The sequence below is a fragment of the Mobula birostris genome, chromosome 2 (genome assembly GCF_030028105.1).
Source record: "Mobula birostris isolate sMobBir1 chromosome 2, sMobBir1.hap1, whole genome shotgun sequence".
In the NCBI taxonomy this organism is placed as follows: Eukaryota; Metazoa; Chordata; class Chondrichthyes; order Myliobatiformes; family Myliobatidae; genus Mobula; species Mobula birostris.
In genome coordinates, this window is record NC_092371.1 from 198175988 (window position 1) to 198203703 (window position 27716).

Below are 27716 nucleotides of genomic sequence, written 5' to 3' on the forward strand. Positions count from 1 at the left end.
CAAGTCAAACGTCCAAGACAATTTCCCACTGTTATACTGCACTGACTTCGAGGCTTCCGAGTAGCAGGCAGCAACGCGGTCTGCAGCCAGGTCAGCTCTTCATACACAAACTGCAAACCCAAACCAGCTCCTCCGACGCCCCGACCGGCCCCACCATCAACACCAGTCCAGCTACTCCGATCAATAAGCAGCTCACTTACGGAGTAACCCTGCAGAACTCAAAATTCTTGGAGCAAAATTGTCTTTGATCGTAAAAAAGCAAATATTACAAACAAAAATAGCACCATTGTTTGTATAGAAAGTAACAAAATTAAAGGGTCTACAGCAATATGGATGCTCAAATGGCTATGGGTCAATTAACAGCATATTAGCAATCAGCTGCTTTAAGAATGTAGAATACAGTAGGACTTCCAAGGAAATGTGTTATTCAGACCACTGCTTTTTATGATTCATACTTAGTACAAATTTCAACATTTCAAATACTAGAATGATTTAAAATTTGACAATGTAGAAAACAGGAAGAAAATTATGCAAGACAAATGAAATGGACCCACACATAATAGATCAAAAAGGATGAAGTAACACATTTTGACATTAAGTATCAGATAGTTGAATACAAACAACACATAATTGGAGTGCCAAAACAGATGACCTCGAGAGAGATATCTAAACCCTTGAAGGTGAAAAGAACATGAAAGGCAGCATACCTGCCGGAAGAGCATACGGAAGTTGTGCTAAACTAAATACAAATACCAGAACGTCTATGGATGCTGGAAATCGAAAGCAACACACACAGAAAGCTGGAGGAGCAAATGCCTTAGCTGGGATAGGTTATTTAGTTCCGGGCATATTTTCTGAAGGATACCAAAATCCTGGAGAAGATGTTTACTAGAGTTACACCATGGATAAAGAAATTATGTGAAGCTACAGACTGCACTCTTTAGAGCAGCTGGTGATGGAAGGGGACTTTGATGCAAGTACTCAACATGATAAATGAATTTAATAAGGTACATCAAAGATAAAACTATTTAAAGTGGGAAGTGACAAAGATTCTCTTAGACACCATCCCTGACCACCCACCAAAACGTAAACAGCAAATTTTGGGTGATTTACGTCACTTCTTGATAGAGTAGTGGAAGTTCAGAAATAATGATCAAACTGCAAAGTGATCAGTTTGACAGAAAAGTGTAATTAATTTAGTAAACTCTACCAGAGATCTGACAGTTACAAAACGTGATGTTGCCTCATTCTGTTATTCAAAGACAAAAGCACTTCAGTAGGCAAGTGGCAAAAACTAATTGCAAATAAATTACTAAATGTAGAATCACAGGCTAACACTCTATAAACTGAACAGTTAAGAGGTTCAAAACACTTTGACTTGAGACACAAATTTTCAGGCAGCTGAGATTCCAATCTTTCTAGCAATTTCTTAGACTGTATACACCTTTCTCCCCCTACCTAGTCCCCCACCTTCCACACCCACAAGCTCCAGACTCCATTCCTCTCTCTTAGTTTCAGGGCCAAACCAACATTCCTAATTTCATAAAGGTGTTTTGAAAACAGCTTGCCTCCACTTAATTCTTACTTTCCGTTTGATTAGATCAGACTATTTTTTTTATCATATGCATGAAGCTGCAATGACTTTCCTCTTGGGCTAACCAAATCTTCTCAGAAAATACATACACTCATGTGTTATCTTGATCAATGCATGAAGACGGCAGTTCAGTTTCAACAACTTTATTTTGTCTGAGATTAAATTTAGGTTCATGGAACTATAATAAACCTTGGTGCAACTGCACTAGGGGACTATCTTCAGTTTGGATGTAGGGAGTACAGCAAACATTGAATAAACTGCTTCCAGACAGCAGGCTTGCCATATCAGGTGAGACTGAAAGTCCTTGAGCCAATCCAGTGGTACACCACTGGACATAGGTTTCTAGTAACAAAAACAAATGTCCATTTACATTCTCTGTCTCATAATATCAATTTGCCATGGGCCCCAAGCTTTTGAACCAACTGCCCCTCCTATTTCTTATGTCCATACCCATATCACAAGATTAAAAGAAGCTATTCCAACAGATCAGGTTTTATGGACACAGGATTTATTAGGTAAAACAAATGTGCACAGATCTGGTCACCACATGAGATTTGTCACCAGAATGAGATTGGACTGAAGAGGAGATAGAGGAGATTCACTTGGATATTGCATTTCAGCTATGATGAGGGAACACATAGGCTTGATTTACTTTCCTTGGCAAGCTCGTATGGATAGGTTCTTGGTGATCAGCGTAGACCTGGTGGGCTGAAATGCCTGCTAACGACCAACTTCATGAGTAACAGTCTTCCTACACCATGTAACCATACCGCAATCTCTAGTATGCACTGTTATAGCTTTTCATCTTCAATACTGAATGCTATATATAATGCAGTCTTTACTGTATTGGTACAGTGATAGTTTATATCCAAAAGTAATAGGCACATTTGAGACTGCAAATACATCATTTCTTGCAAGCTGTCTCACAGCTTCTAATTTGCTAAAAGCATATTAATTTGGTGCAATGTGAATAAAATGTTAAAAGACAATAGGCAAGATGTGACAAAAATTTGTCAAGTTTGAATGGAACCATTCTTCAATTCAGTTGGGACAATAATTAACCATAGCAGGAAACAGGGCATACCTGTGATATATTCTCCCACATTTTCCAGATGACTGGAGGTGCTTTATCCTTACAATTTGTGAGAACTAAAATTGAATTAGCTCCTCACATCCAGCGCACCCATTTCACATACAGAATCCTCTTGCCCAATAACGAAATGGATCCAAAATAATCCTCCAGTATATTAAAAACATCCCACACAACTTCAAGATGCTAACAATTTGTTCCCGATAGAATCACAGAGGCTAAAGTTGAGCTGAAAAGGAAAACTTTAAAAGTAGAAAGAGAGAGATAGTGGCCAAAAATACTGAAAACTCAGGTTCAGATAGCACTTGTGGAAAGAGAATGTTTGGATCAAAAACACTTCGCCAGAAAACATTAGTTTTAAGTTGCAGAAAAGGAAGAGGAGAATGGTCCAAAAATGAATAGCTCTGCTATGATAGTGCAAGCTTTTTTTGGGTAAACCATGAGGGCAAAGACGACAGAAACAACAGGAAACAAACAAACTTGAAAGCTACAGAAAGCAGTGCTTTCTGCAGGTCAGACTATGCTAAGTGAGGACAAGTTACACTGTAAAGAGCAAAACAGCATATAGGTACAGAGAATTCCCTATTCCATTCCCACTGTAACTTCCTGCACTGCTCTGACAAGGCCCTAACAAAAGCTTGCAGAACAGCATCTCATCTTCCATCTGGGCACAATGCAGCTACCTGGATTCAATATCAAACCTACAGCTACAAACCACTTGTTTTCTCTGCTTATATCAAAATTAGCCAGTGCTCAGAAGTCATTCAACTTTGATAATGACTCACATTTTTCTCATAGCCTGACCTGCTGGGAATTTCCATGCTACACCTAGTAATTCCCTACCTAAAAATCAGTTAATCTCAACAGTTTATGCTCATAGCAGCTCTGGTATCCTATCAGCAGTGTTCAGTTTGGTCTATCCACTCCTCTGCAATTGAAAATCAACTTGTCTTCCCCTATTTCCAGTTGTGATAAAGGGTCTTTCATCTGAAACTCTGACTATTTTCACAGATGCTGCCTGACATCCAGAGTATTTTCAGGACTTGGTTCTCCTTTCAGATTTTCAGCATTTGTAGTTTTTTTTCCACTTTCATTGACAGAGCTTATCACTAAGCTGCTAAAAGACATACCCAAAAAGAACAAGACCCCTCTCATGCCTGCTCTGTAATTTAAAGCTCAAAGTAAATTGATAATTAAAGTACAAATATGCCACCATATACAACATAAGATTAATTTTCTTGTGGGCATACTCAATAAATCCATAGAATAATAACTATAATAGAATCAATGAAAAGCTGCCCAAATTGTGCATTCAACCGGAGTGCAGAAGACAACAAACTGTGCAAATACAAAAGGAAATAATATAAATAAATAAGCAATGAATATCAAGAACATAAGACGAAGAGCCCTTGAAAATGAGTCCATTGGTTGTGGGGATATTTCAATGTTGGGTTAAGTGAAGTTGGATGAAGCTATCCCCTTTGGTTCAAAGGCCTGATGGATGAAGAGTAGTAACTGATGCTGAATCTGGTGGTATGAGTCCTGAGGCTCCTGTACCTTCTTCCTGATAGCAACAGCAAGAAGACAGCACTTTGTGGGCGGTAGGGGTCCCTAATGATGGATGCTGCTTTCCTGCAACACAGATGTGCTCATTGATTGGCAGGACTTCACCTGTGATGAACTAAGCCATATACACTACTTTTTGTAGGTTCTCCATTCAAAAACATTGGCATTTCCATACTAGAGTGTGACACAGCCAGTCAAAAGACCCTCCATTACACATCTATAGAAGTTTGTCAAAGTTCTAGACATCATTTTGAATCTCCGTAAACTCCTAAGAAAGCAGAGGCACTGCCATGCTTCCTTCATATTTTCATTTATATATATTGGGCCCAGGGCAGGTCCTCCAAAATAAAAACAGAGGAATTTGAAGTTGCTGACCCGCTTCACCTATGATTTTTGGGTGAGGACTGGCTAACAGACCCCTGGTTACCCTGTCCTGAAGTTATTTCAAACTCCCTCCTATATGCTAACTCATCAACACCTTTGATTTGACCTTTGACAGTGGAGTCATCCGAAAACTTAAAGTAAACATTTCACAAAACAATCAACAGCGGATATCACATTGGAACACAAGAAATTCTAAAAATTATCATAATCTTAGTAACAAAAAAGTACAATTTGGCAAGTATAGTTTTCATTTAACACATATTGTCATCTTCATGTAAAAAGAAGCAATGAAAAATAAGTATTTCAATAAACATGTTGTTTGAAAATATACACTTCAAATTATGTTGTTCTTTGAAAAATATTGCAACATACTGTTGGTTAATGAGAATATTAAGTACCAATGAAGCGAATCCAGAGTTAAGAGCGTTCAAAAGTCAAAGTCAGTCACAAACCACCAGTGTATGTGCAGGGGCATGCACCTCAGAGGCTCCAAAGAGCTTTGTCCTGCTGATATCCACATTGCCTCCAGGGTATGGCTACTACCAGACAGGTACTAAAAGGCAATGGGGCAACTTGCTCATTTGCACAAAATCAAAAACTTTGAGGGAACAAGACCTACCTGGATGTTGAACTGGTCCAATATTGTATTGAGTTCTTCTTTCTTAGTGGAAACCAAGTGTCCTTCAGAAAGAAGATAGACAATAAAATGAAAATAATGGTCTATTGAAGCTGCATAATGAGCAATAATCATTAAAAACAAACAAGCAGTGAAAACCAAAGGAATCTAACCTTACCATTCATTCTATCCAAAAGTCTTTGATAACATCATGAGCCAAATAGTGCTGTTGTAGCGCAAGATTTGAGGGAATGGCTGGTGTTTGAAACACCAATTAGTGAAGCCTCTTCTTAACAGTCAAATGCTGGGTAAAGCTGACATGTTATTTTTTCTGACCCTGAGCTAGTTTAGACCTGGTAGAGATCAAGAGCCATTCACTTTGTGGAAGAAAATTCTGAGTAAAGGGTTAAAATTTCTGAGTTCCTAAAGCCTTGCACCTTCCTTTAATTAACAAACCATATACCTATTGCTTGCCTTAGTGCATAACACAGCTACGTAAACAAGATGAAGACAGTGAAGGTCATAAATTGTGGGGAGGACTCTGTGGGGTGTCAAGTCTTCTGATCATTAAGAGGTGTCCAGGTTTTCCTTCGCATGTCAGGTACTAAAATGTAAAATAAATCAAGCCTTTGTACTTTAAAAAACAAACCAGATTTAAAGATATAATAAACTTTCTATAATATCATAAATAAAGATTTACCATTCCACCTTGGGTTCTCAGTATGCTTGCAGTAAACTATCATAGTTTCAAACATGAATAACAACCTATCTCTGTGTATTTGTGGGAAGCCAATGCAGGCTGTCTCTAACATTTTGAGGAATGCATTAACTTACACAGGATTGAATTTTTTTTAAACTTTGGCTGATGTAATTGATTTTCTCTGTGCATGTATAAAAAACTCTCTCCTCAAGAGGAGGGCACTACCTCCTCTCCTGATCTCAGTTCTACCCCTTCAGGTAACCCAGATCTGATTCTTTTTACTGATGGTTGATCACGTAAAACCTAATAATTTTGAGATGCTAGCTGGATATGCTGTGGTGAATCCTCATAAGGTATAGGAAATGGCTTCTTCTCCTTCAGGAACATCAGTGCAAGCTGCTGAACTATTTGCACTCACGGGAGCTTGCATCTCAGCTGAGGGTAAAACTGTGAATATCTATGCTGATTCATGATTTGCTTTTGGGGTAGTACATGATTTCGGTACCCTATGGCAGCATAGAGAACTTATTACCTCCTCTGGTAAATCAATATAGCATGTTCAACTTATTAAGAATTTGCTACAGGCTATTCTGTTGTCCCAGCAGATTGCTGAAATACAATGTGGTACCCATAGATATGACCCTGTGGCTCATGGTAATGCTGCACCAGATGCAGCCACTAAATCTTCTACTCTTTCCATGAAGGTCATAACCATTTCAAGAAACTTACAAAAGTTTACACCTCGACCCACAGCAGATTCCTTACTGGCAGTGCAGCAGAACAGCAGCTTGGAAAAATAGAGGAATGTATTTCATGGGGAAATTAACTGAAGCATTGGGGCAAGCCTTGGGATTCTCCTGGGAGTGGAATCTGCCCTACCAACCAAAATCATTGGGGTTAATGGAAGGATGAATAGAGTACTGAAAGCCCCTCTGGCCAAAGTAAGGCAAGAGGGAGGATTGACATGGCCTGAGGCACTGCTGACTGCTCTGCATACCTTGAGAAATCATGTTAATAGGACCACCGAACTGACTCTTTTTGACGTATGAAGACCCATGCCCACTGGCTCTGGACCCCGTTTGACAAGTGCCCAAAGAGCGCTGATATGGACTGATGAGGGAGTTAGATATGGCCCTTGTGGCTAAAGGGATCAGGGGGTATTGAGGGAAGGCTAGTACAGGGTTCTGAGTTGGATGATCAGCCATGATCATACTGAATGACGGTGCAGGTTCAAAGGGCCGAATGGCCTACTCCTGCACCTATTTTCTATGTTTCTATGAGAAAACCCTAGAGACAGTAAAAGCCCTAGGTGATGCTATTAAAATGAATCAAGGAAAAGTGACCGTAGCCCTGCCCAAACCTGGGGAGGGAAATGCACATCAATTTAAACCAGGTAATTACGTATATATTAAAACCACTGAAAAAATACTCTCTCCCTCTTAGCAGAAGGGACCCTATCAAGTGCTGCTCACCATCCATACAGTTGTCAAGGTACAAGGCAGAGCCGACTGGTTGCATGGAACCAAATGTCAGCTGTATCAGCCCTCTCTTCCGGAGCCCACTGGAAAAAGAAACTGAAGAAAAATGAAGTGGCTAACCATAAGTGGACCAGATGGTGTACACCCCAGAGTTCCCAAAGGGGTGGCTAAAGAGATTGTGGAGGCGTTAGCAATGATCTTTCAAGAATCACTGAATTCTGGAATGGTTCTGGAAGACTGGAAAATTACAAATGTCACTTCACTCTTCAAGAAGGGAGAGAGGGAGAAGAAAGGAAACTATAGGGCAATTAGTGTGACCTCAGTGGTCGGGAAGATGCCGCAGTTGATTATTAAGGATGAGGTCTCAGGGTACTTGGAGGTACATAATAAAGTAAGCTGCCTGACAAATTCATTGAAGAAATAACAAGATAGACAAAGGAAATCAGTTGACATTCTGTATTTGGATATTCAGAAGGTCTTTGACAAGGTGCCACACATGAGCCTGCTTAACAAGCTACAAGCGCATTGGATAAAGCAGTGGCTAAAGCGTGGGATAAAGGGAGCCTTTTCAGATTGGCCGCCGATGACAAGTGGGATTCCACAAGGCTATGTTGGAACCAATTCTTTTTCCATTATACGTCAGTGATTTGGATGATGGAATTGATGGATTTGTTATGAAGTTTGCAGACGATATGAAGGTAAACAGAGGGGCAGGTAGTTTTGAGGAAGTAGAGAAGCTACAGAAAAACATACGACAGATCAGGAAAATGGGCAAAGAAGTGACAGATGGAATACAGTGATGGCAAGTGTATGGTCATGCACTTTGGTAGAGGAAATCAAAGGGTTGACTGTTTTCTAAATAGAGAGAAAATACAAAAAAACTGAGGCGAAAAGGAACTTGGGAGTCCTTGTACAGGTTTCCCTAAAGGTTAATTTTCAGGTTGAGTCTGTGGTGAGGAAAGTGAATGTGACATTAGCATTCATTTCAAGAGGACTAGAATATAAAAGCAAGGATGAAATGTTGGACTTTATAAAGCACTGTTGAGGCCTCACTTGATGTACTGTGAGCAGTTTAGAGCCCCATATCTTTAAACGGATGTGCTGAACTGGAGAGGGTTCAATGGAGGTTCATGAAAATGATTCCAGGATTGAGTGGCTTGTCATATGAAGAGGACACAGCCTCAAAATAGAGGGACGTCCTTTTAGAACAGATGGCCTAAAACTGTTCCAAGTCCACTGTAATCACTTCTCAATTCTCAACTTAAAATAGCCATCTTAATCGGCACACAGCATCACCAGTGTAGTGTAACCACTTTATGCCATCAACAAGAATGCAGATTGCTACTCAAACAGCAGTCCCAGCCCACCAGTAACAACTCTGAGCACTAAGAATATCAAGGGTATCAGGCACATTGGAATACTACCATCTACAGGTTCTTCCCCAAGTTGTACAACATTCTGATATGGAAATATGTTGTCCTCCTCTCATTGCTACCCGATCCAAATCCTAGATTTTGCTGCAAACAACACTCTGGGATGAGTTTCACCGCAAGACCTATGGTGATTCTGAGAGATGGATTACTAGAATCTTCAAGGATAATTGGACGTGGGCAACAATGACACCCACATCCCAAAAAATAACTTTAAAATAATAAAAAAACATAACTTTACCTGACTGACTTTTCAATTTGTATTGTCTTATTCCATCCCCTGAAATACGTTGCTCCACAATGACAGTCTCTCCATATTTATTAGGTTTAAATGCATCAGGTCCTCTGTTTCTTAATGTTATTGAAATATCTGCAGAACTACAAATGAAAAGTTAGAAATTAAGGTTAATATTTACTGAGTGTTCAACGCTCGTCTTCGAATAATGTCACCAGATCACTGAATAAATTACTCAAATGGAGTTTTAAATGGGGTCCAAGACCACAAAAATAAAATTGGATAAATATCAAGTATCATGGAAGAGGCTCTCCACCCATGCCGAACCGAGGATCCAGTAATTTTAATGATTAAATAAAAACAGTAACCCCCTCCCCCCATGTCATTCTAAAACAACTATGGTCACTGCTTCTCTACCACATATTGGAGCTAATAGTGCAGATTCCAGAGAATTCTAAATCGAGCAAGTTGCCATGATGTCTAGAAAAAGAGCTTACATCGCTATAGATTTCTGGTCAGTTTTTAAAATATTTATTTAAAACAAAATAATTTTCTTTGTTTGAAGTAAACTGAATGATCACATTCAAGCTATACAGATTAATCAAAGCAACTTTAAGTAAAATGAATGATTAAATGATTAAACCTTACTTTTGACCACTTTTTACAAATCCTTTTATAGAGGATCCCCGATTTGTGGCAGTAGCTTTCCCACCAAGCCCTACAATAAGGGCTGTTAGTACAGCACTCTTCCCACCTACGGACAGAATGAGAACAAACACGTTGAAATATTCTTGTGCATTAGTCTTGCCCCTTTTTCTCCCACAGCAATTTCACAACACCGTGATTCTACTGTCTAGTAAGAAGTCTGTAAGAAACATATTAAGATGCACAGTTAACTAACAACTGCACTTTTGAAGATAAGTAGAAAGGGTAGCAAATTGACATAGAAAATCAAGAATACATACTAATTCTTATCACATAAAATGGTGATGTTTACCGGGAACAATATTTAGTAACTTGGACTGGTGGCTGGTTATAACAAGGTAAAAAAGTAATCCATATGGGCCATAGAGATAAATTGTCCTTAGATAATAATAGATCATAATATTGCCTAAGCTCAGATTTAAAATATATTCATGGCAAATAACAGACATGACAATCATATCACTGAATTGAGTAAGATAGGTTTGCTGTGAAATGTAACAGTCGTGCAGTGGAGGAGGGGTTGGGGGGAATTAATGTAATTCACACCCTGTGGCATTTAATCATTTTTCTTATTTTTGGATTTTAACAATATATTTTTAATCCAAATTGTTTGACATAGAGTAGATTGTTCATTACAAATTGATTAGTTTTCAAAAAAGCTCCTTCAAGGAGTTCTGCAGGCTCTATAATTAAAGAAATTCAGCATGGGAACTTCTTTATAGTGTAGGCTCAGGAATTGGACAATCAGAGCTGCCACCAAGAGATAATGACAGCAAAAGGTGGTAATATTCTATGTAATAAAAATGGACATTAGAATACAGAAACATTTCTCAGACATACAACAATAAATAGGATTGAAGCTTTATAGATTATAAAGTGCAAGTATATTTCCTTTAAATATTTCTGACAGCAAATATAAATATTACAAATAAATGGAAAATCTCAAGGTAATCTATAAAAGTCTGCTTGAAGATTAAAACAGCAAGTTGATAGTTGAGAGGAAAACACAAATTCAGCAACAGCTGACAACACTTACTTCCATTGTTTCCAACCACAAAATTCACATTGGGTCCAAACTTAAAAGGTCCAAGGCAAGCATGGCACATAAAATTTTTCAACGAAATACTTTCGATTATTCCTACTTCACCTTCATTCTGGGAAAACAAAGTCCAAATTAGATCTATACAAACTGTATAAGTAGCATGAAAAATAAGAATACTGTATATTATGCTTTTGGTCAGAACATTAGCCCATGCTGTGAAGCAGAAAGAATACCTGTAAAGAAATGGATTACACAGGCCATACACGTATAAGCCTTCGGGCCATTATCTGTTCATGCGGATGTCGGCGTGACAGTCAAGCCTCCTCTTGTGTGCCTTTATCCATGCTTATCAGTTATCCTCTATGGCAGCAAGTTTCACATTCTCACCAAAATTTGAAAAATCAAATTCCATCCAAACTTCCTATTGAATTACTCAATGACTGTCTAATACCAGCAGACTCCTAAGCATTATTTCAATTTTTCGTAATTTAAACAATTTTTTAGCTACCATTTCTCAAGTCCCAGTCTATTTGTCCTTTCCTTTTTGGTACTCCTGCTCATTTCTGGTCTCATCTTTGTAAATTTTATCCACACCCGTTTCAGCCACAGTCAATCAAGCTTTAGATGATCTGAACAATGGGAGCAACATGCACGAAACAGTGCACCCTAATGCCTTCACCATCATTTTGGAAAATTTTAACCAGGCCAGTCTGAAAAAAAATCACTAAGCAATTACGATCAACAGACCACTTGTAATACTAGATGAAACAACACACTGGACCATTGTTACACCACCATCAAGAATGCCTACTGTGCTATTCCACGCCCTCACTTCGGGAAGTCTGATCACCTGGCTGTACTTCTACTCCGAGTATAGGCAGGGACTGAAGACTGCAGCACCAGTAGTGAGGACCAAGAATATACGGACAAGGGAAGCACAGGAGTGCCTACAGGTCTAGTTCGAATCGGTGGACTAGACTGTATTCAGGGATTCATCTTCAAACTTGGATGAGTATGCTGCAGTTGTTACCAACATCATTAAAACCTGTGTGGATGAGTGTGTGCCTACAAAGACTTACTGTACATTCCCAAACCAAAAGCCATGGATGAACCAGGAGGTACGCCATCTACTGAAGGTTAGATCTATGGCATTCAAGTCTGGTGACCCAGGGCTGTACCAGAACACCGGGTATGATTTTTGGAGGGCTGTTTCAAGGGTGAGGAAACAACTTAGAATGAGGTTGGAGGCAACATCGGATGTATGGCAACATCAGATGTATGACAACTCTGGCAGGGTTTACAAGATATTACTTCTTACAAAGTGAAACCCAATAGCATGAATGGCAGTGATGCTTCACTACCAGATAAACTCAATGCCTTCTATGCCTGCTTTGAAAGGGAGAATACAACTACAGCTATGAAGATCCCTGCTGCACCCAATGACCCTGTGATCTCTGTCTCAGGGGACGATGTTAGGCTGTCTAAAGAGAGTGAACTGTCACAAGGGGAAAGTCCTGATGGGGTACCTGGTAAGGCTTTGAAAACCTGTGCCAACCAATTAGCGGGGTAATTCAAGGACATTTTCAACCTCTCACTGCTACAGGTGAAAGTTCCCACTTGTTTCAAAATGGCAATAATCATACCAGTGCCTAAGAAGAATAATGTGAGCTACCTTAATGACCATCACCTGGTAGCATCTACAGTGATGGAATGCTTAGAGAGGTTGGTCATGACTAGGCTGAACTCCTGCCTCAGCAAGGACCTGGACCCACTGCAATTTGCTTATCACCACAATAGGTCAACAGCAGATGCAATCTCAATGGCTCTTCACACAGCTTTAGACCACCTGGACAACACAAACATCGGTGTCAGGATGCCGTTCATCAACTATAGCTCAGCATTTAATACCATCATTCCCACAATCCTGACTGAAAAGTTGCAGAAACTGGGCTTCTGTACCTGCTTCTGCAATTGGATGCTCGACTTCCTAACCAGAAGACCACAATCTGTGTGGATTGGTGATAACATCTCCTCCTTGCTGACAATCAACACTGGTGCATCTTAAGGATGTGTGCATGGCCCACTGCTCTACTCTCTCTATACCCATGACTGTGTGGCTAGGCATAGCTTAAATACCATCTATAAATCTGCTGATGATACAACAATTGTTGGTAGAATTTTAAATGGTGACGAGAGGACATATGGAGGCGAGATATGCCAACTAGTGGAGTGGTGTCGCAGCAACAACCTGGCACTCAACGTCAGTAAGACGAAAGAGCTGATTGTGGACTTCAGCAAGGGTAAGACGAAGGAACACATACCAATCCTCATAGAGGGATCAGAAGTGGAGAGAGTGAGCAGTTTCAAGTTCCTGGGTGTCAAGATCTCTGAGGATCTAACCTGGTCTCAACATATCGATGTAGTCATAAAGAAGGCAAGACAGTGACTATACCTCATTCGGAATCTGAAGAGATTTGGTATGTCAACAAATACACTCAAGAACTTCTATAGGTGTAATGTGGAGAGCATTCTGACAGGCTGAATCGCTTTCTAGTATGGGGTGGGGGGTGGGCTACTGCACAGGACCAAAAGAAGCTGTAAATCTGTAAATTTAGTCTGCTCCATCTAGGATACTAGCCTACAAAGTACCCAGGACATCTTCAAGGAGTGGTGCCTCAGAAAGGCAGCGTTCATTATTAAGGACCTCCAGCACCCCAGGGCATGCCCTTTTCTCACTGTTACCATCAGGTAGGAGATACAGAAGGCTGAAGGCACACACTCAGCGATTCAGGAACAGCTTCTGCCCCTCTGCCATCCGATTCCTAAATGGACATTGAACCCGTGAACACTATCTCACTTTCTACCTAGATATTATTTCTGCTTTTGCGTGATTTTTAATCTATTCAATATACATATCCTGCAATTGATTGATTTTATATATATAAATAAAATCTATTTCTAAAATGTTGAGCATCTGTCATAAGACTCTTGTAGCTCCTCCTCCATGGCAGCAATGAGAAGGGGTTGTGTCCTGAGTAATGGGGTTCTTTAATGATGGATGCCCCCTTTTTTGAAGCATTGCCCTTCAAAAATGTCCTTGGTACTGGGGAGGCTAGTGCCGTGATAAAGCTGGTTGAGCATGCAACTTTCTGCAGGTTTTTCCCAATCCTGGGTTTTTAATTCTATCCCTCTAGGAGAAACCCCTAGTGTCTAGCTTGTTTTCTTAATGGCTAGTAAACGTATGACAAAATTATCAGCAGTTGTCATATTTCTATTCCTGAATCATTTTGATCCTCCACACCACCGAGATGAGCACATTTCCAGAAATAAACAAGCTCTTACCAACAAAGTATTCTTCCTCACAATTATTTCTCATTCAGCAAGTTTATAAAGAGCCTCTCTCTTTTCAGTCCCAGGCTAGCAATCCATTCTGCTTCTTGTTCTAATCCCACATTTTCTGACCTCATTCATTAGTCCGTTATGTTGTATATTATTGTTGGCCTTTTATAACTCCAGATAAATTATACCCTTTATATCACCACACTCTAGACTTCCAGTTATTTCTTCAAAGTCAGCAAGCTTCCTCAATCAGGATTGCCTCAGTATAAAAAACAAATATTATTTACCAATCCTCCGGAAATGCATTGCTTTCCAACTTATTGTTAAAATATGCAGTGAAATATCTTGCCCTCTTTGAAATGGAATTTAGATAAGGAGATTTACCTAAAATATAATGAGAGTCTTCAAGATGGCACCAGCGAACATAACCAACGTGGCATCCTGCAGACAGTTCATGAAACTACTTTGTTTACTTCTTCTTTCAAATATAATTCTACTACTAAGCTGTGATTGGTACCCGTGACTTACATTTTGATGGTGTATTTTTGGGCCGATTGAGTACTCTGGTGCTTTGCTGTATCCAAAGAATTTCGGTGAGGTTGGGAGTGGAATGTGCAGTCTGGAGGTATGGAAGCCTGGAGTCGGGGAGCGAACCTTTCTTCTCTTCGACTGAGGCATCAGGCAATGAGGACAAAAGCGGAGGGCGGGTGGGTGATTAGCGCCATTTGCCTGCATTTCATCAGTCTTCCTCTCCCTCTTGCTAGCTGCTGTCGGAGGAAAGTGCAGCAGTTTTGGGATCCACATTGCAGGGATTGACCAGCTAGGTTGTGGACTCATTTTGGGGGACTTTGAGGTTCATGTCGCATGCATTTCTGGATTCTGGTTACTCATTCTTTTGCTCTTTTTGAGCAGTTTGATCAGGTGATTGATGTGGATGGGCTCTTGGGCTCTGCAGCCTGCAGTCAGTTACGGGGGCAACGTTGAACTGAATAATACTGGACTCCTGGTTTGATGTTTGATATTCTATGTGTTGTTTGCTCACTTTCTGCCCTTTGCACAACTTGTTCTTTTCTTGTGTATTGGTTGTTTGTCGTTTTCTTGTACAGGTTCCAGGGTGTTACTTTGTTTTTTGGCTGCCCGCAGGAGGCCAAATCTCAGAGTTGTATTCTGTATACTCACTTCGATAATAAATGTATTTGGAATCCTTGAATTAGTTTATTTAAAATACCCCCTTTTTCCAACCTGAGTACAATCACCTCATTATTTACCTTCAATAACCAATGCTGTACAGGTGTCCCCTGCTTTTCGAACGTTCGCTTTACGAAACCTCACTGTTACGAAAGACCTACATTAGTACCCTGTTTTCGTTTTCAGAAGGTGTTTTCACTGTTATGAAAAAAAATCAGTGCGGGATAAAAGGCAGCGTGTGCCCCGAGCAGCTGCTCCTCCCCCGGATTTGGAACTGCATTCTCGCCGGCATTGCTTAAACACATGCCTGTGAGCAGTAGTTTGCAAGATGAGTTCTATGGTGTCAGAAAAGCCTAAAAGAGCTCGTAAGGGTGTTACACTTAGCGTAAAACTAGACATAATTAAGCATTTCGATCGTGGTGAACGAAGCAAGGACCAAGTGAGTTTGGCTTGTGGAAGCTGACGAAGATGATGTTGAAGAGGTTTTGCATCCCATGACCAAGAACTGATAGATGAAGAGCTGATGCAATTGGAAGAAAGGATAACAATTGAAACCGAATTCATTAGCGAAATGAACGTGAAGCAACTGCGTGAGATTTTCACTGCAATGATAAAGTATGACTTTAATTTTGAAAGGGTACGTAGGTTTAGGGGGTATTTGCAAGATGGGTTGAGTGATTACAAAGAACTGTATGATAGAAAAATGTGCAAGGCTCAGCAGTCAAGCAAGCCTTCCACATCAGCTACAGCAGACAACGAACCTCAACCTTCGACATCGAGGCAGGCAGTCATAGGAGAAGATGAGCTGCCTGCTCTAATGGAAACAGACGACACCCCAGTGTCCCATCACCCCAACACCCAGACCACGGACAGATACTGTACCGATTCACAGAGAATGCAGCAGTAACCGGGAGGCACACAGCACATCTTTAAGAAAAAAGCCGAAATAAACATGCTAATTAATTAGGTGCCGCCTGACACGTAATTGTCGGCCCAGGTCAAAGGTGACGCAGTCAGAAATCGGCACTGATCTGGGCCAACAATTACATGTCCGGTGGCACCTAATTAATTAGCATGTTTATTTTGGCTTTTTTCTTAAAGATGTGCTGGATGCCTCCCGGCTACCGCTGGACCCCTGCATTCTTCGCGGTTCGGTATCTGTCGGCGGCCTGGAGGATGGGGGCCACTGCACCACCTAAATTCCGACTCAGTCTAACACACCATCATCAGTCTGCGCTGTCCCGATTCCGGTAAGTGATACTACACTGTACATACATTATTTCTACTTTATATTGGCTGTGTATTCTTACGTGTTATTTGGTATGATTTGGCAGCTTCATAGCTTAAAGTTTACTGGAGAGCGCTTACGCCGTGTTTTTGCCGAAAGCGCTTGCGTGAGATTTTCTGCCGATGGCGGAGAACAGTTCAGTAATGATTGTGGAAAAGTATTTCTACTTTATATAGGCTGTGTATTATCATATCATTCCTGCTTTTACTATATGTTACTGTTATTTTAGGTTTTACGTGTTATTTGGTATGATTTGGTAGGTTATTTTTGGGTCTGCGAACGCTCACAAAATTTTCCCATAGTAAATAAATGGTAATTGCTTCTTCACTTTATGACATTTCGGCTTACGAACCGTTTCATAGGAACGCTCTACCTTCGGATGGCGGAGGAAACCTGTATCTGCTTTTCCTGTTCTTATAAGAGGTAATGCAAAATGATATAATTATTCTGCTATCTTCCTATTATGTTTTTTTTAAATTTTTTTTTTAATTTGAGGTACAGCACTTAACAGTCCCTTTTGGCCCAATGAGCCACACCATCCAGCAACCCACCAATCTAACCCTAGCCTGATCAAAGAACAATTTACAATGACCAATTAACCTACTTGGTTAATTGGACCATGGGAGGAAACTGGAGAGCCCCGAGGAAACTCATGCACACATGGAAGGAACGTACAGACTTTCTCAAAAGACATCAAAATTGAATTCTGAACTCCAACATCCCAAGCTGTAATAGCTTTGGGCTAACAGCTACGCTACTGTGGCACCCTATTACATTGATCAATCTTTTAATGACATATTCCTATTCTATTCTTTTTTAAACTGACAGCGTAGATCTTGTTTTTCCATTCTGACACGAGCAAACCCCAAATATAGAATATAACATTTAGAGCTCCATCCAGCTGATTATTAAGCAACAGAAGTCTTCAACTGCCATTTAAGAGCCTCTCTAGTATAATTTCCTTAGCATCTAAATGATTTTTCGACAAATATTTTCGACAACCTGAAGAATACCAGTATTACAAGTGTTGAGGGGTCATAAGGAGTCAAAAGCAGTCTCTTTTCCCATCTACACTTTAGTCACCTGCCAAAATGCGCAAGCTCCAGTATTTATCATATCCAAGGTACAAAAAAGATGCAGAATAAATAAGTACATACTCAATTTCTCCAACAAAACAAAAATCAATGTGAGCCAGTATAGTTTCAATTATCTCTTACATGATGAAAATTTACCTCGTTTTAAGCTGATTATTCAGTTACAGACTTATCACATGTGTTTTACATTTGAAGACAAACATGCTTTGGACTCAACCGTATGCATTCTCAGTCATCTTAGAAGTAGAGTGAAATAATAAAATCTTTGAAGATATGATACTCTATATAAAGTCTACCCCTAAATCTTTAGAAAATGTTGGGTGTCAATAATCAAGGATACAAAGACTGAACACCAAAGATACCCAAACCAGAAGGGAAGACATTCATTATCAAGTCCACTATGATTACGGGAAGTACAATGAGGCCTAAAATGAAGATCAAGGGCTAGATGCACACTCAGAAGCACAATAAAAGAATGCAAATTATTTCAAAACCAACATAATCAAGACATTTAAGTTACTTCTTCCACAACTTTCCTCTTCCAAAAACAAAATGGTAAATAAATCAAAAATTAACAGGTTATGATCATTTAAAAAAAACTGACAATGCTGAAGCATGTAACAGGGTAAGCATCATCCATGAGGATAACATGAAAAGGGTAATTACCTCAAATTGATAAATTCTAATGTTAGAGTCCCAAGGTCTACTATGTGCCCAAATAGAATGAGATGCTGTTCCTGGAGCAACACAAGAAGCTGAAGACAGAGGTCAAAGCAGAAGTAGGATGCAGAATTCATTTGACATATAACCAAAATCTCAACATCACCTTTGCAGCCTGAAAAGAGTTGTACTGCAAGTAGTTTGGTTTCATGTTTGTACTATTTTGCTTTATCCTGGACAAGTACTATCCTTAGACAGTACTGCTTCTACACATTATAAATAACTTACCATGAGTGAGTTTGGAAGAGAGTCGCCACTTTGCCCATTGATTGCTGCAGCATTCCAATTACTTCCGTTAACTTCATCTGGATCACTTTCCTTAATGATTTCAGTTTTGATTCTTTTTGTGGACACTACCACTTCAGAAGCATGTTCTTTTCGTTTTGACATGTTAAATGACTAGAACCACAAATAAGAAAAATGCCAAATCATTACCATTATTACCTTAAACTTCTTCAGAACTGAGTTTAAATTGAACATGCCTGTATATTTTTGTTTTAAACTGACTTAGTCGTAGAATTCCAAAACATTCAAGCAGATTACAATACCCCCTGAAATATAGCTAAATCTATTCTGACTGCATCTCAGAAATGAACTCATCTCTAAATCTTCAGCCTTCTCTTCAAAGTACAGTCTTCTGGTATTAACAAATTCATAAACTGATCTGTAAACAAAACAGAAAATACCAGATAGACTAAAAAGAGCTGTAAAAAGAGTAACATTCTTTGACCCATACTAAATAAATGCTGCCTAACCTGTGGAGTATTTCCAGTATATTCTGTTTTGGTTCAGATTTCCAGCATCTGCATTTTTGTTTTATTTCCCTCAACCGTGGGGAAAATTAGTTACTGGAATTCAACATGGATAACAGTTCCAAAGAATAAACAAAACAGTGGTAGATGCGCAAGTGAACAAAAGGGATGCTCACACAGACCACTTACAGCAACAATAAAATGGTTTATATTCTAATATACGAATTAATCTAATCCATGTGAATATAGAGTAAGGAGTTCATTAATGTGATTCAATGTACTGTATCTGGTATTATTATATTTTGTCTTCTGTTTTATAACACGTAATCTCTTGAACGTATTCTTCTATATATAAATCAATAAAAATATTGAAAAAGAAAGATATTTGGTGCTTTATATTAAGAGCATCTAAGTGCTATGGATTAATCTCTTAAAAGCCCTTATATAGTCTATTCTGCTGCAACACCCTCTAAGCTTTCTAATGACTAGAAAATCTGATGGAATTTTCTATCAACAATATCAACAAGGTCTTGAACTTCAAATCATGAAACCACCATCATATCATGTGACACACATAAAAGTTGCTGGTGAACGCAGCAGGCCAGGCAGCATCTCTATGAAGAGGTACAGTCGACGATTCGGGCCGAGACCCTTCATCAGGACTAACTGAAGTCCTGACGAAGGGTCTCGGCCTGAAACGTCGACTGTACCTCTTCCTAGAGATGCTGTCTGGCCTGCTGCGTTCACCAGCAACTTTTATGTGTGTTGCTTGAAATTCCACCATATGCAGATTTCCTCGTGTTTGCATTTTTAAAATCATACCATGTGATTTACTTTATTGTTGAAAGGCTGCCACATGCCAACTGCTCTTCTGCAAGGGTACTAATGGTCACCCATATATGGGAACACACAAAGGTGCAACCTGCGTATGTTCACTCACACTTGCATCCACGAGGATACAGGAGACCTTGCTTACTGCTTCAACTTTTCCCCTTCTTTTCAAACGCATGCATAATATTTCCATACAGCACAACTTCTTACATTTCCAGATCCTAGCCCTGGCGACATACTTGGCTCACCTTTCAGGACACAATTAATAGTGCGCAGATCTGCTTAGTTGTACTACAAACAAAAAGTAACGTGTCATTGACCAGCATTACCTTCTTAGATGATTATGGGGTGGACAATATGACATAGCATCTGCTTAAAACAAATATCATTCTTAAATACAGTGGCGCTAGAAAGTTTGTTTAAGGAGCTACAGGCCTCTTGCATTGGCTAGTGAAAGTGTCCATGAGTCTACCATCAAGCAAACAGTAAACAACAATGTTGTGCATGCAGGATTGCAAGAAAAAAGCCACTACTCTCCAAGAAGAACACTGCTGCCTGTCTAAAGTCTGCTAAAGACCACGAGGATAAGCCAGAAGGTTATTGGAAGAATGTTCTGTGGATTGATGAGTACAAAATAGAACCTTTTTGGCTTAAATGAGAAGCGTTATGTTTGGCAAAAAGCAAACACTGCATTCCAGCACAAGAACCTCATCCCACTTGTGAAGCATGGTATTGGCGGGGTCACCTTTTGGGCCTGCTCTGCTGCCTCAGGACCAGGACAGCTTGGCGTCATTGATGGAACTATGAATTCTGAACTGTACCAGCAAATTCTACAGGAAAACACTATCCTGCCTGTGAACAGAAGCTCAAGAGAAAATGGGTCAAGCAGCATGACAACAACCCAAAACACATAAGCCAGTCTGCCAAAGAATGGTTAAAGTCGTGCCTTAATCCTTTAGAAATATTGTGGAAGGACCTGAAGCAAGCAGTTCATGCAAGGAAGCCCACTAACATCCCAGAGTAGAAACAGTTTTATAAGGAGGAATGATCTAAAATTCCTCCAAGCCAATGTACAGGATTGATCAACAGTTATCGAAAATGTTTGGTTGAAATTATTGCAGTACAAGGGAGTCACACCAGTTACTGAAAGCAAAGCTTCACATACATTTTCCAACAAATACATGTAATACTGGATCATTTTTCTCAATAAATAAATGAACAAATATAATGTTTTCTTTGTGTTATTTATTTAATTGGGTCTCTTTATCTAATTTTAGGACTTGTGTGAAGATCTGATCACATTTTAGGTCACATATGCAGATTAAGAGAAAACTCTACAGGGTTCACAAACTTTCTAGCAACACTATATATAGTCGGCCCTCCTTATCCGCGAGGGATTGGTTCCGAGACCCCCCCGCGGATGCTCAAGTCCCTTATTTAACCTCAGTGCGGGTGGACTTTAGGACCCAGGGCAGCACAGGACCCGCCGCCCTCAGTGTTTCTGTTCCGTTGACTTATAATATCTAATACAATGTAAATGCTATGTAAATAGTTGTTATACTGTATTGTTTAGGGAATAATGACAGGAAAAAAAGTCTGTACATGTTCAGTACAGACGCAACCATCGTACCTCTTCTGGGAATGCTGACGCCGCCTTGGCATCAGTCGTTGCCGATTCTCCCGTGATCTTTAAGTTCTTGAGGCTGTAGTGCTTTACATAGCCAGCCAGCCATCCCTAGTACTAACACTTCCACAAATTTCAGCTTCTTCCTGCTTTATTGTATGAATGCTCGATTCCTTCTTACTGACCTTACGGCTCACTGCGGAATGCGACATGCCATTTTTCGAAAGATCTAATATTTCTAATTTCTCGGCAAGAGATAGCACTTTACACTCCCTCTTAGCCTTTGAGGAATTGCTTTGACCATGTAATTACTTTTTAGGAGCCATTTTTTCACAGAAACAAAGTAGCAAATGAACGAGACGCGAGGAGAACAATGCTTTATTACATACCTCAAGGAGATCTGTGATTTTTTTTTGTGAGAATGATGTAATGGTCTTTTAGAGGTCACCTGATGTAATTTTCCCACCGATGTGAGGTCACGTGATGACATGAGCACCACAGGTATATAAGGGAAGACCCCAGATGACGCAATTAGTTTTTCGATTTTAGATTTCCAGCTAGAATGTACTGTGTCTCCATTTCTATTGCGTATTTGTTTTTATGACGCAGTTTCATTTTTAGAATGGTTGTTACGTTCTGTTGCAAGGTACAATAGTGCTGGACTGGAAATTTTTGCTAGATGTGTCGATGTACCTTATTCCAGCAGTAGTACGAGAGAGTTAAGACTTTATCGAAGTACAGGACCCGAAGGACTGAGAGGAGTCGGTATTAACAAAGGATCGACCTTATTGAGTCTTCGTTGAAGGAGTCGTGACCTGCATCGAAGATAACTCTTGCCAAAAGAGAAAAAGGGTTCATGCAAGGTGCTCTCTAGAATTTAAGGTCAGTTGTTTTAAACTGGTTATTTCCTGCATCGTGAATCCTTTGGACAGAACCAGCAGGAAATCCGCGTCTATGAAGAAATCCTTCTCCAGAGAAGTCTCTCCCAATTGAACGTATAAATCTGTTGGACTTTCAAATTTACCATTCTAAGAACTATATCTGACTTTACAGCTTTAAGAACTGTTTTCGCATTTAACGCTTTAAGAAACAGTGCCGAGTGACAATTTGTTGAACGGCTGCATAGCTGTTAACTGGCGGTTAAGGTTTTTGTTTGTTTTTTTTATTGTTTATCCATGTTTAACCAATGTTTGGTTGTTTTTTCATAACCTGTCTCCATTGATATTCATTGTTGCCGGTTACGTAACATAAACTGTGGGGGCTCGTCCGGGATATGTTCGGATTTTACGTTTAAGTGCTGGTAATTGCCATTCTGATTTGGAAAAGGGAAATACCCAATTTTTCTTTGGTTTAATTGGTGTGTGAGTGGTATACGGCAACAATGAATATTGACGGGTTTATGGACACGCCTGACTCGGGGTCTTTAGTGAATGCGTGAAAACCTGAGGTATTGGAGATTGCTAGGAGATTGGATATTAAAGGAATTACGAAGAATTCCACCAAGGCTTTCATACAAAGAAAAATCGCTGAGCATTATATTACTTTAAAAATGTTGATGAGGAGGTGTTAGATAGGTTTCCAATGAGTAATCTGGAAATGCAGTTACATCTGGATCAAATAAAGTTAAAGCCATTAGAAGCTGATTTGGAAAGAAGTTGGTTAGAAGCTGTAAGTAAACAGAAGGAATTCGAGGCTAGGGAGGCTATTAAGAAAAGGGAATTTGAAGAAAGAGAGGCCCATAAAAAAAGGGAATTTGAAGAAAGAGAAGCTGAAAACCAGAGGAAGTTGAGCTAGAGATGCAGAAATTAAAGTCCGGGAATCAATCTTCTGGTTCTACGAAACAGTTTATTGCTAGTCGTGAGGTTATTTTGGCTCCTCCATTTAATGAAGCTGAAGTGGACAAATATTTCCAGCATTTAGAAACTATTGCTCTGAATTTAAAGTGGACGAAAGAGCAATGGCCAGTGATGTTACAAAGTGTAATTAAAGGCAAGGCACAACAAGTTTATACAGCTTTAAATGCTGAGCAAGCACTGGATTATGATATTGTTAAACAGCATATATTAAAGGCATATGAGTTGGTTCCGGAAGTGTACAGAGAAAGATTCAGAAATTTGAAGAAATTGGTGGAAAAAACTTATGTGGAATTGAGAGATGGGTTTCCTCTAAAAATGTGAATAGGGAGTATAATAAATTAAAAGAGCTGATTTTGCAGGAGGAATTTAAAAGAAGCATTCCTGTTGAAGTGAGAACGTACTGTGACGAGAATACACATAAAATTAAGACGTTTGCTGGCCTGGGTTAGCATCAGTGGCATCAGCAGTTGGTCTGCCACCTGTCCTCAGGGGGAGGAGAGATAAGGAACAATGAAGCAGCATCTGGAGATGTGTAATGAAGGGACGGGAGAGAGAGAGCTGTCTGGAGCAGCTCCCCCTTTGAACCCTGAACTGTTTGAAGTGATGGACAGGCGATGCCCCAGCAGGGGGATAAAAAGGGACAGGTTCGCTAAGGCACACACACGACACCCGAGGTAACGAGACCCTGGAAGCAGTGCACCTCTCACGAGCCGGTGGGAAGTACCGGACCTTAAACACACAGGGTGGAAAGGTACGATCAGCGGGAACCCGGTGTGTGTCCACCCTCGCTTGGGTGCCGGGTTCACTGCAGAGGATCGACCGCATCTGGAGGAGGGGTCACAGTCGGTGACCTCAGGTGACATCACAAAGGACCCGCCCGGAAGCTGCTTGTGAGCAATATCGCCGGTCTGTGAGTGGAAGCCGTCTCTGAATGATCATTCGTTCCCGTTCTCTCTCTCCCCCCACGTTGTCCATCGCCATGGCAACGATTACTGCGAACTGAACTAAATTGGACTGAACTTTGTGTCACTTTGAAATTGGTCATTTACCCCTAGACAACGATAGAGCTTGATTGAGGCTGTTATCTTAATTCTGTGTACATGTGTGTTTATCATTGCTGAACTGTTGCATTTATTATCCTTTTGATTACTGTGTTGCTTGTTTCTTTAATAAAACTTTCTTAGTTCTAGTAACCCAGACTCCAACTGAGCGATCCATTTCTGTTGGTTTGGCAACCCAGTTACGGGGTACGTAACAGTACTTAAATGAACGGGACACTGCTACATTGCAGGAGATTGCTAAATTAGCTGATGAGTATGTTTTAATTCACAAGAATAAACTTTCTCCAGGTAAAATTTTTAAAAAGAAAAATAGCACAGAGAGTCAAGGTAAACCAGAAATTAAATCTGAAGTTAGTGAGAAAAGTAAGGATGAAGGGAGACATGTGAAGGAAAGACATTTTGGTATTATTTGTAATTATTGTAAGAAACCAGGACATGTAGTAGCTAATTGCTTTCGATTGAAAAAGAAAAAGAAGCCGTCCCAGATGCTTGTGTGCAACATACTGAAAAACCTGTAAAACCACAGGGTTCAGAAAATATTAATGAAGATGTGTCAGAGTCTGACCAAGTTAAGAGGGGATATGAAAATTTTATAACAGAAGGATTTGTATCCTTGAAAGAAGGATCCAATTCAGTACCAATAAGAATACTTAGAGATACTGGAGCTTCTCAATCACCAATATTAGACAGTGTGCTAAAGTTTAGTGATGAGTTTGACTCTGCTGAGGTAAATTATATAAGAGGAGTTCGGAGTGCCCTTATGCCAGTACATTTACATAGAGTAAACTTAAGGTCAGGATTAGTTACAGGGGTTGTTAATGTAGGACTACAATCCAGGTTACCTGTGAATGATATTTCTCTTTTGTTACAGAATGATTTAGCAGGTGGACAAGTTTTTCTTGAAATGCATTTGACAATAAATTCAAATTCTGAGGAAACACAGAGGGATTCTAACACAGATTCTTCCTGTGTTGTAACAAGAGCTATGGCTAAAAAGACTGATGTACAGGATGAGGTTGTTACCCATGACAGTTCAAATCAAGATTCGAATTTTGAGGATGTATCAGAAACTTTCTTACCTACATTATTTGATCTGGATTTTGGTGGTAAGTCTAACCAGGAAGATTTGTCTTTATCTCGGAAGGAGATGATAGCAGAGCAGGGTAGAGATCCTGAGATAGTTAAATTAAAAGAACAAGCTCTTCCAGAGAGTGAAATTGAAAAAGTACCAGTAGGATATTATTTTGAAAAGGGGTTATTAATGAGAAAGTGGAGATCGCCTACAATTCCTGCTAGTGAGGAATGGGAAGTTAATCATCAGGCAGTAGTTCCTAAAATTTACCGAAATGAGATTTTAACTATGGCTCATAGTATTCCTTTGGGTGGTCATTTAGGTGTAAAGAAAATTATGAACAAAGTTTCTAAACATTTTTATTGGCCTAGTTTAAGAAAAGACGTGGCGACATTTTGTAGGACGTGTCATACGTGTCAAATCGTGGGTAAACCTAATCAGGTTACTCCAGTGGCCCCACTGCAACCAATTCCAGTATTTGGTGAGCTGTTCTCAAAAATCAATGTAGACTGTGTAGGTCCTTTCCCAAAAACTAAAACTGGACATCAATATTTGTTAACTATTATGTGCACAGCATCTAGGTTTCCAGAGGCAGTACCTCTTAGGAACAGAACAGCCAAAACTGTGACAAAAGCTTTTATAAAATTCTTTACTTATTTTGGGATGCCAAAGGAAATACAATCGGATCAAGGTAGTAATTTTATGTCTGGATTGTTTCAGCAGATAGTTTATAAACTGGGAGCAAAACAGATTATTTCATCAGCCTATCATCCAGAATCATAAGGAGCCTTGGAGAGATTTCATTCTACATTAAAAACTATGATTAGGACATATTGTGTGGAAAATGAAAAGGAAGGGATGAAGGTATACATTTACTACTTTTTGCAGTAAGAGAGGCAGTGCAGGAATCATTAGGTTTTAGTCCTTTTGAACTTGTGTTTGGGCATAGAGTTCGAGGACCTTTGGCCTTGTTGAAGGAGCAGTGGATTAATAAAGAAGTACACACTAATTTGCTAGATTATGTTTTAAAATTTAAGGAAAGATTGTATAAAGCTTGTAGCTTGGCCAAGGAAAATTTAAAATTAACTCAAGAGAAGATGAAGACTTGGTATGATAAGCAAGCTAGGATGAGGTAATTTAAGCCTGGAGATAAGGTGTTGGTTCTTTTCCCAGTACAAACGAACCCATTACAAGCTAAATTTCATGGTCCTTATTAGATTAAATCTGAGGTAAATGATGTAGATTACATGGTAAAAACCCCAGATCGGAAAAAGACAACACAGCTGTGTCATATAAGTATGATAAAACCGTATTATCAGAGAGAAGTTGCTACTATGACTGTTGTGATCAATAATGAGTCTGATCTTGATAAAAACTTAATGGAGGATTCATCTGAAACTCATTTTAAACCCAACATTATTTCAACCAGGTTACTAAATTCAAAAATTCTAGAAAATATTGATGAAAAATTAGCTAATTTACAGCCAGAGCAGAGAGAGCAGATGAAACAGTTAATTTTTAAATATAGAGATTTATTTCCAGATGTCTCTGTGATTTTTATTTGTGAATGATATAATGGTCTTTTGGAGGTCACCTGATGTAATTTTCCCGCCGATGTGAGGTCACGTGTTGACATGTGCACAACGGGTATATAAGGGAAGACCCCAGATGATGCAGTTAGTTTTTCATTTTTAGATTTCCGGCTAGAATGTACTGTGTCTCCGTTTCTGTTGCGTATTTGTTTTTATGACGCAGTTTCATTTTTAGAATGGTTGTTACGTTCTGTTGCAAGGTACAATAGTGCTGGACTGGAAATTTTTGCTAGATGTGTCGATGTACCTTATTCCAGCAGTAGTACGAGAGTGTTAAGACTTTATTAAGTACAGGACCCGAAGGATTGAGAGGAGTCGGTATTAACAAAGGATCAACCTTATTGAGTCTTCGTTGAAGGAGTAGTGACCTGCATCGAAGATAACTCTTGCCAAAAGAGAAAAAGGGTTCATGCAAGGTGCTCTCTAGAATTTAAGGTCAGTTGTTTTAAACTGGTTATT

At 39.6% G+C, this 27716-nt stretch overlaps 1 protein-coding gene across 2 annotated transcripts in view; it reads right to left on the bottom strand.

The window, feature by feature from the left end:
* The window catches only part of LOC140193996 (structural maintenance of chromosomes protein 6-like), a 76294-nt gene that overhangs the window by 46348 nt on the left and 2230 nt on the right, over positions 1 to 27716 (bottom strand). For both annotated transcript variants that reach the window (XR_011885019.1, XM_072251284.1), the window contains exons 2-6: positions 18698 to 18868; positions 10835 to 10952; positions 9742 to 9847; positions 9100 to 9236; positions 5254 to 5315 (exon numbers count right to left, since the gene is read on the bottom strand). Coding sequence is in view for 1 of the 2 variants with exons in the window: in XM_072251284.1 (XP_072107385.1) it covers positions 5254 to 5315; positions 9100 to 9236; positions 9742 to 9847; positions 10835 to 10952; positions 18698 to 18859 (585 nt within the window). In the remaining variant the exon portion in view is untranslated. The remainder of the gene's footprint in view (positions 1 to 5253; positions 5316 to 9099; positions 9237 to 9741; positions 9848 to 10834; positions 10953 to 18697; positions 18869 to 27716) is intronic.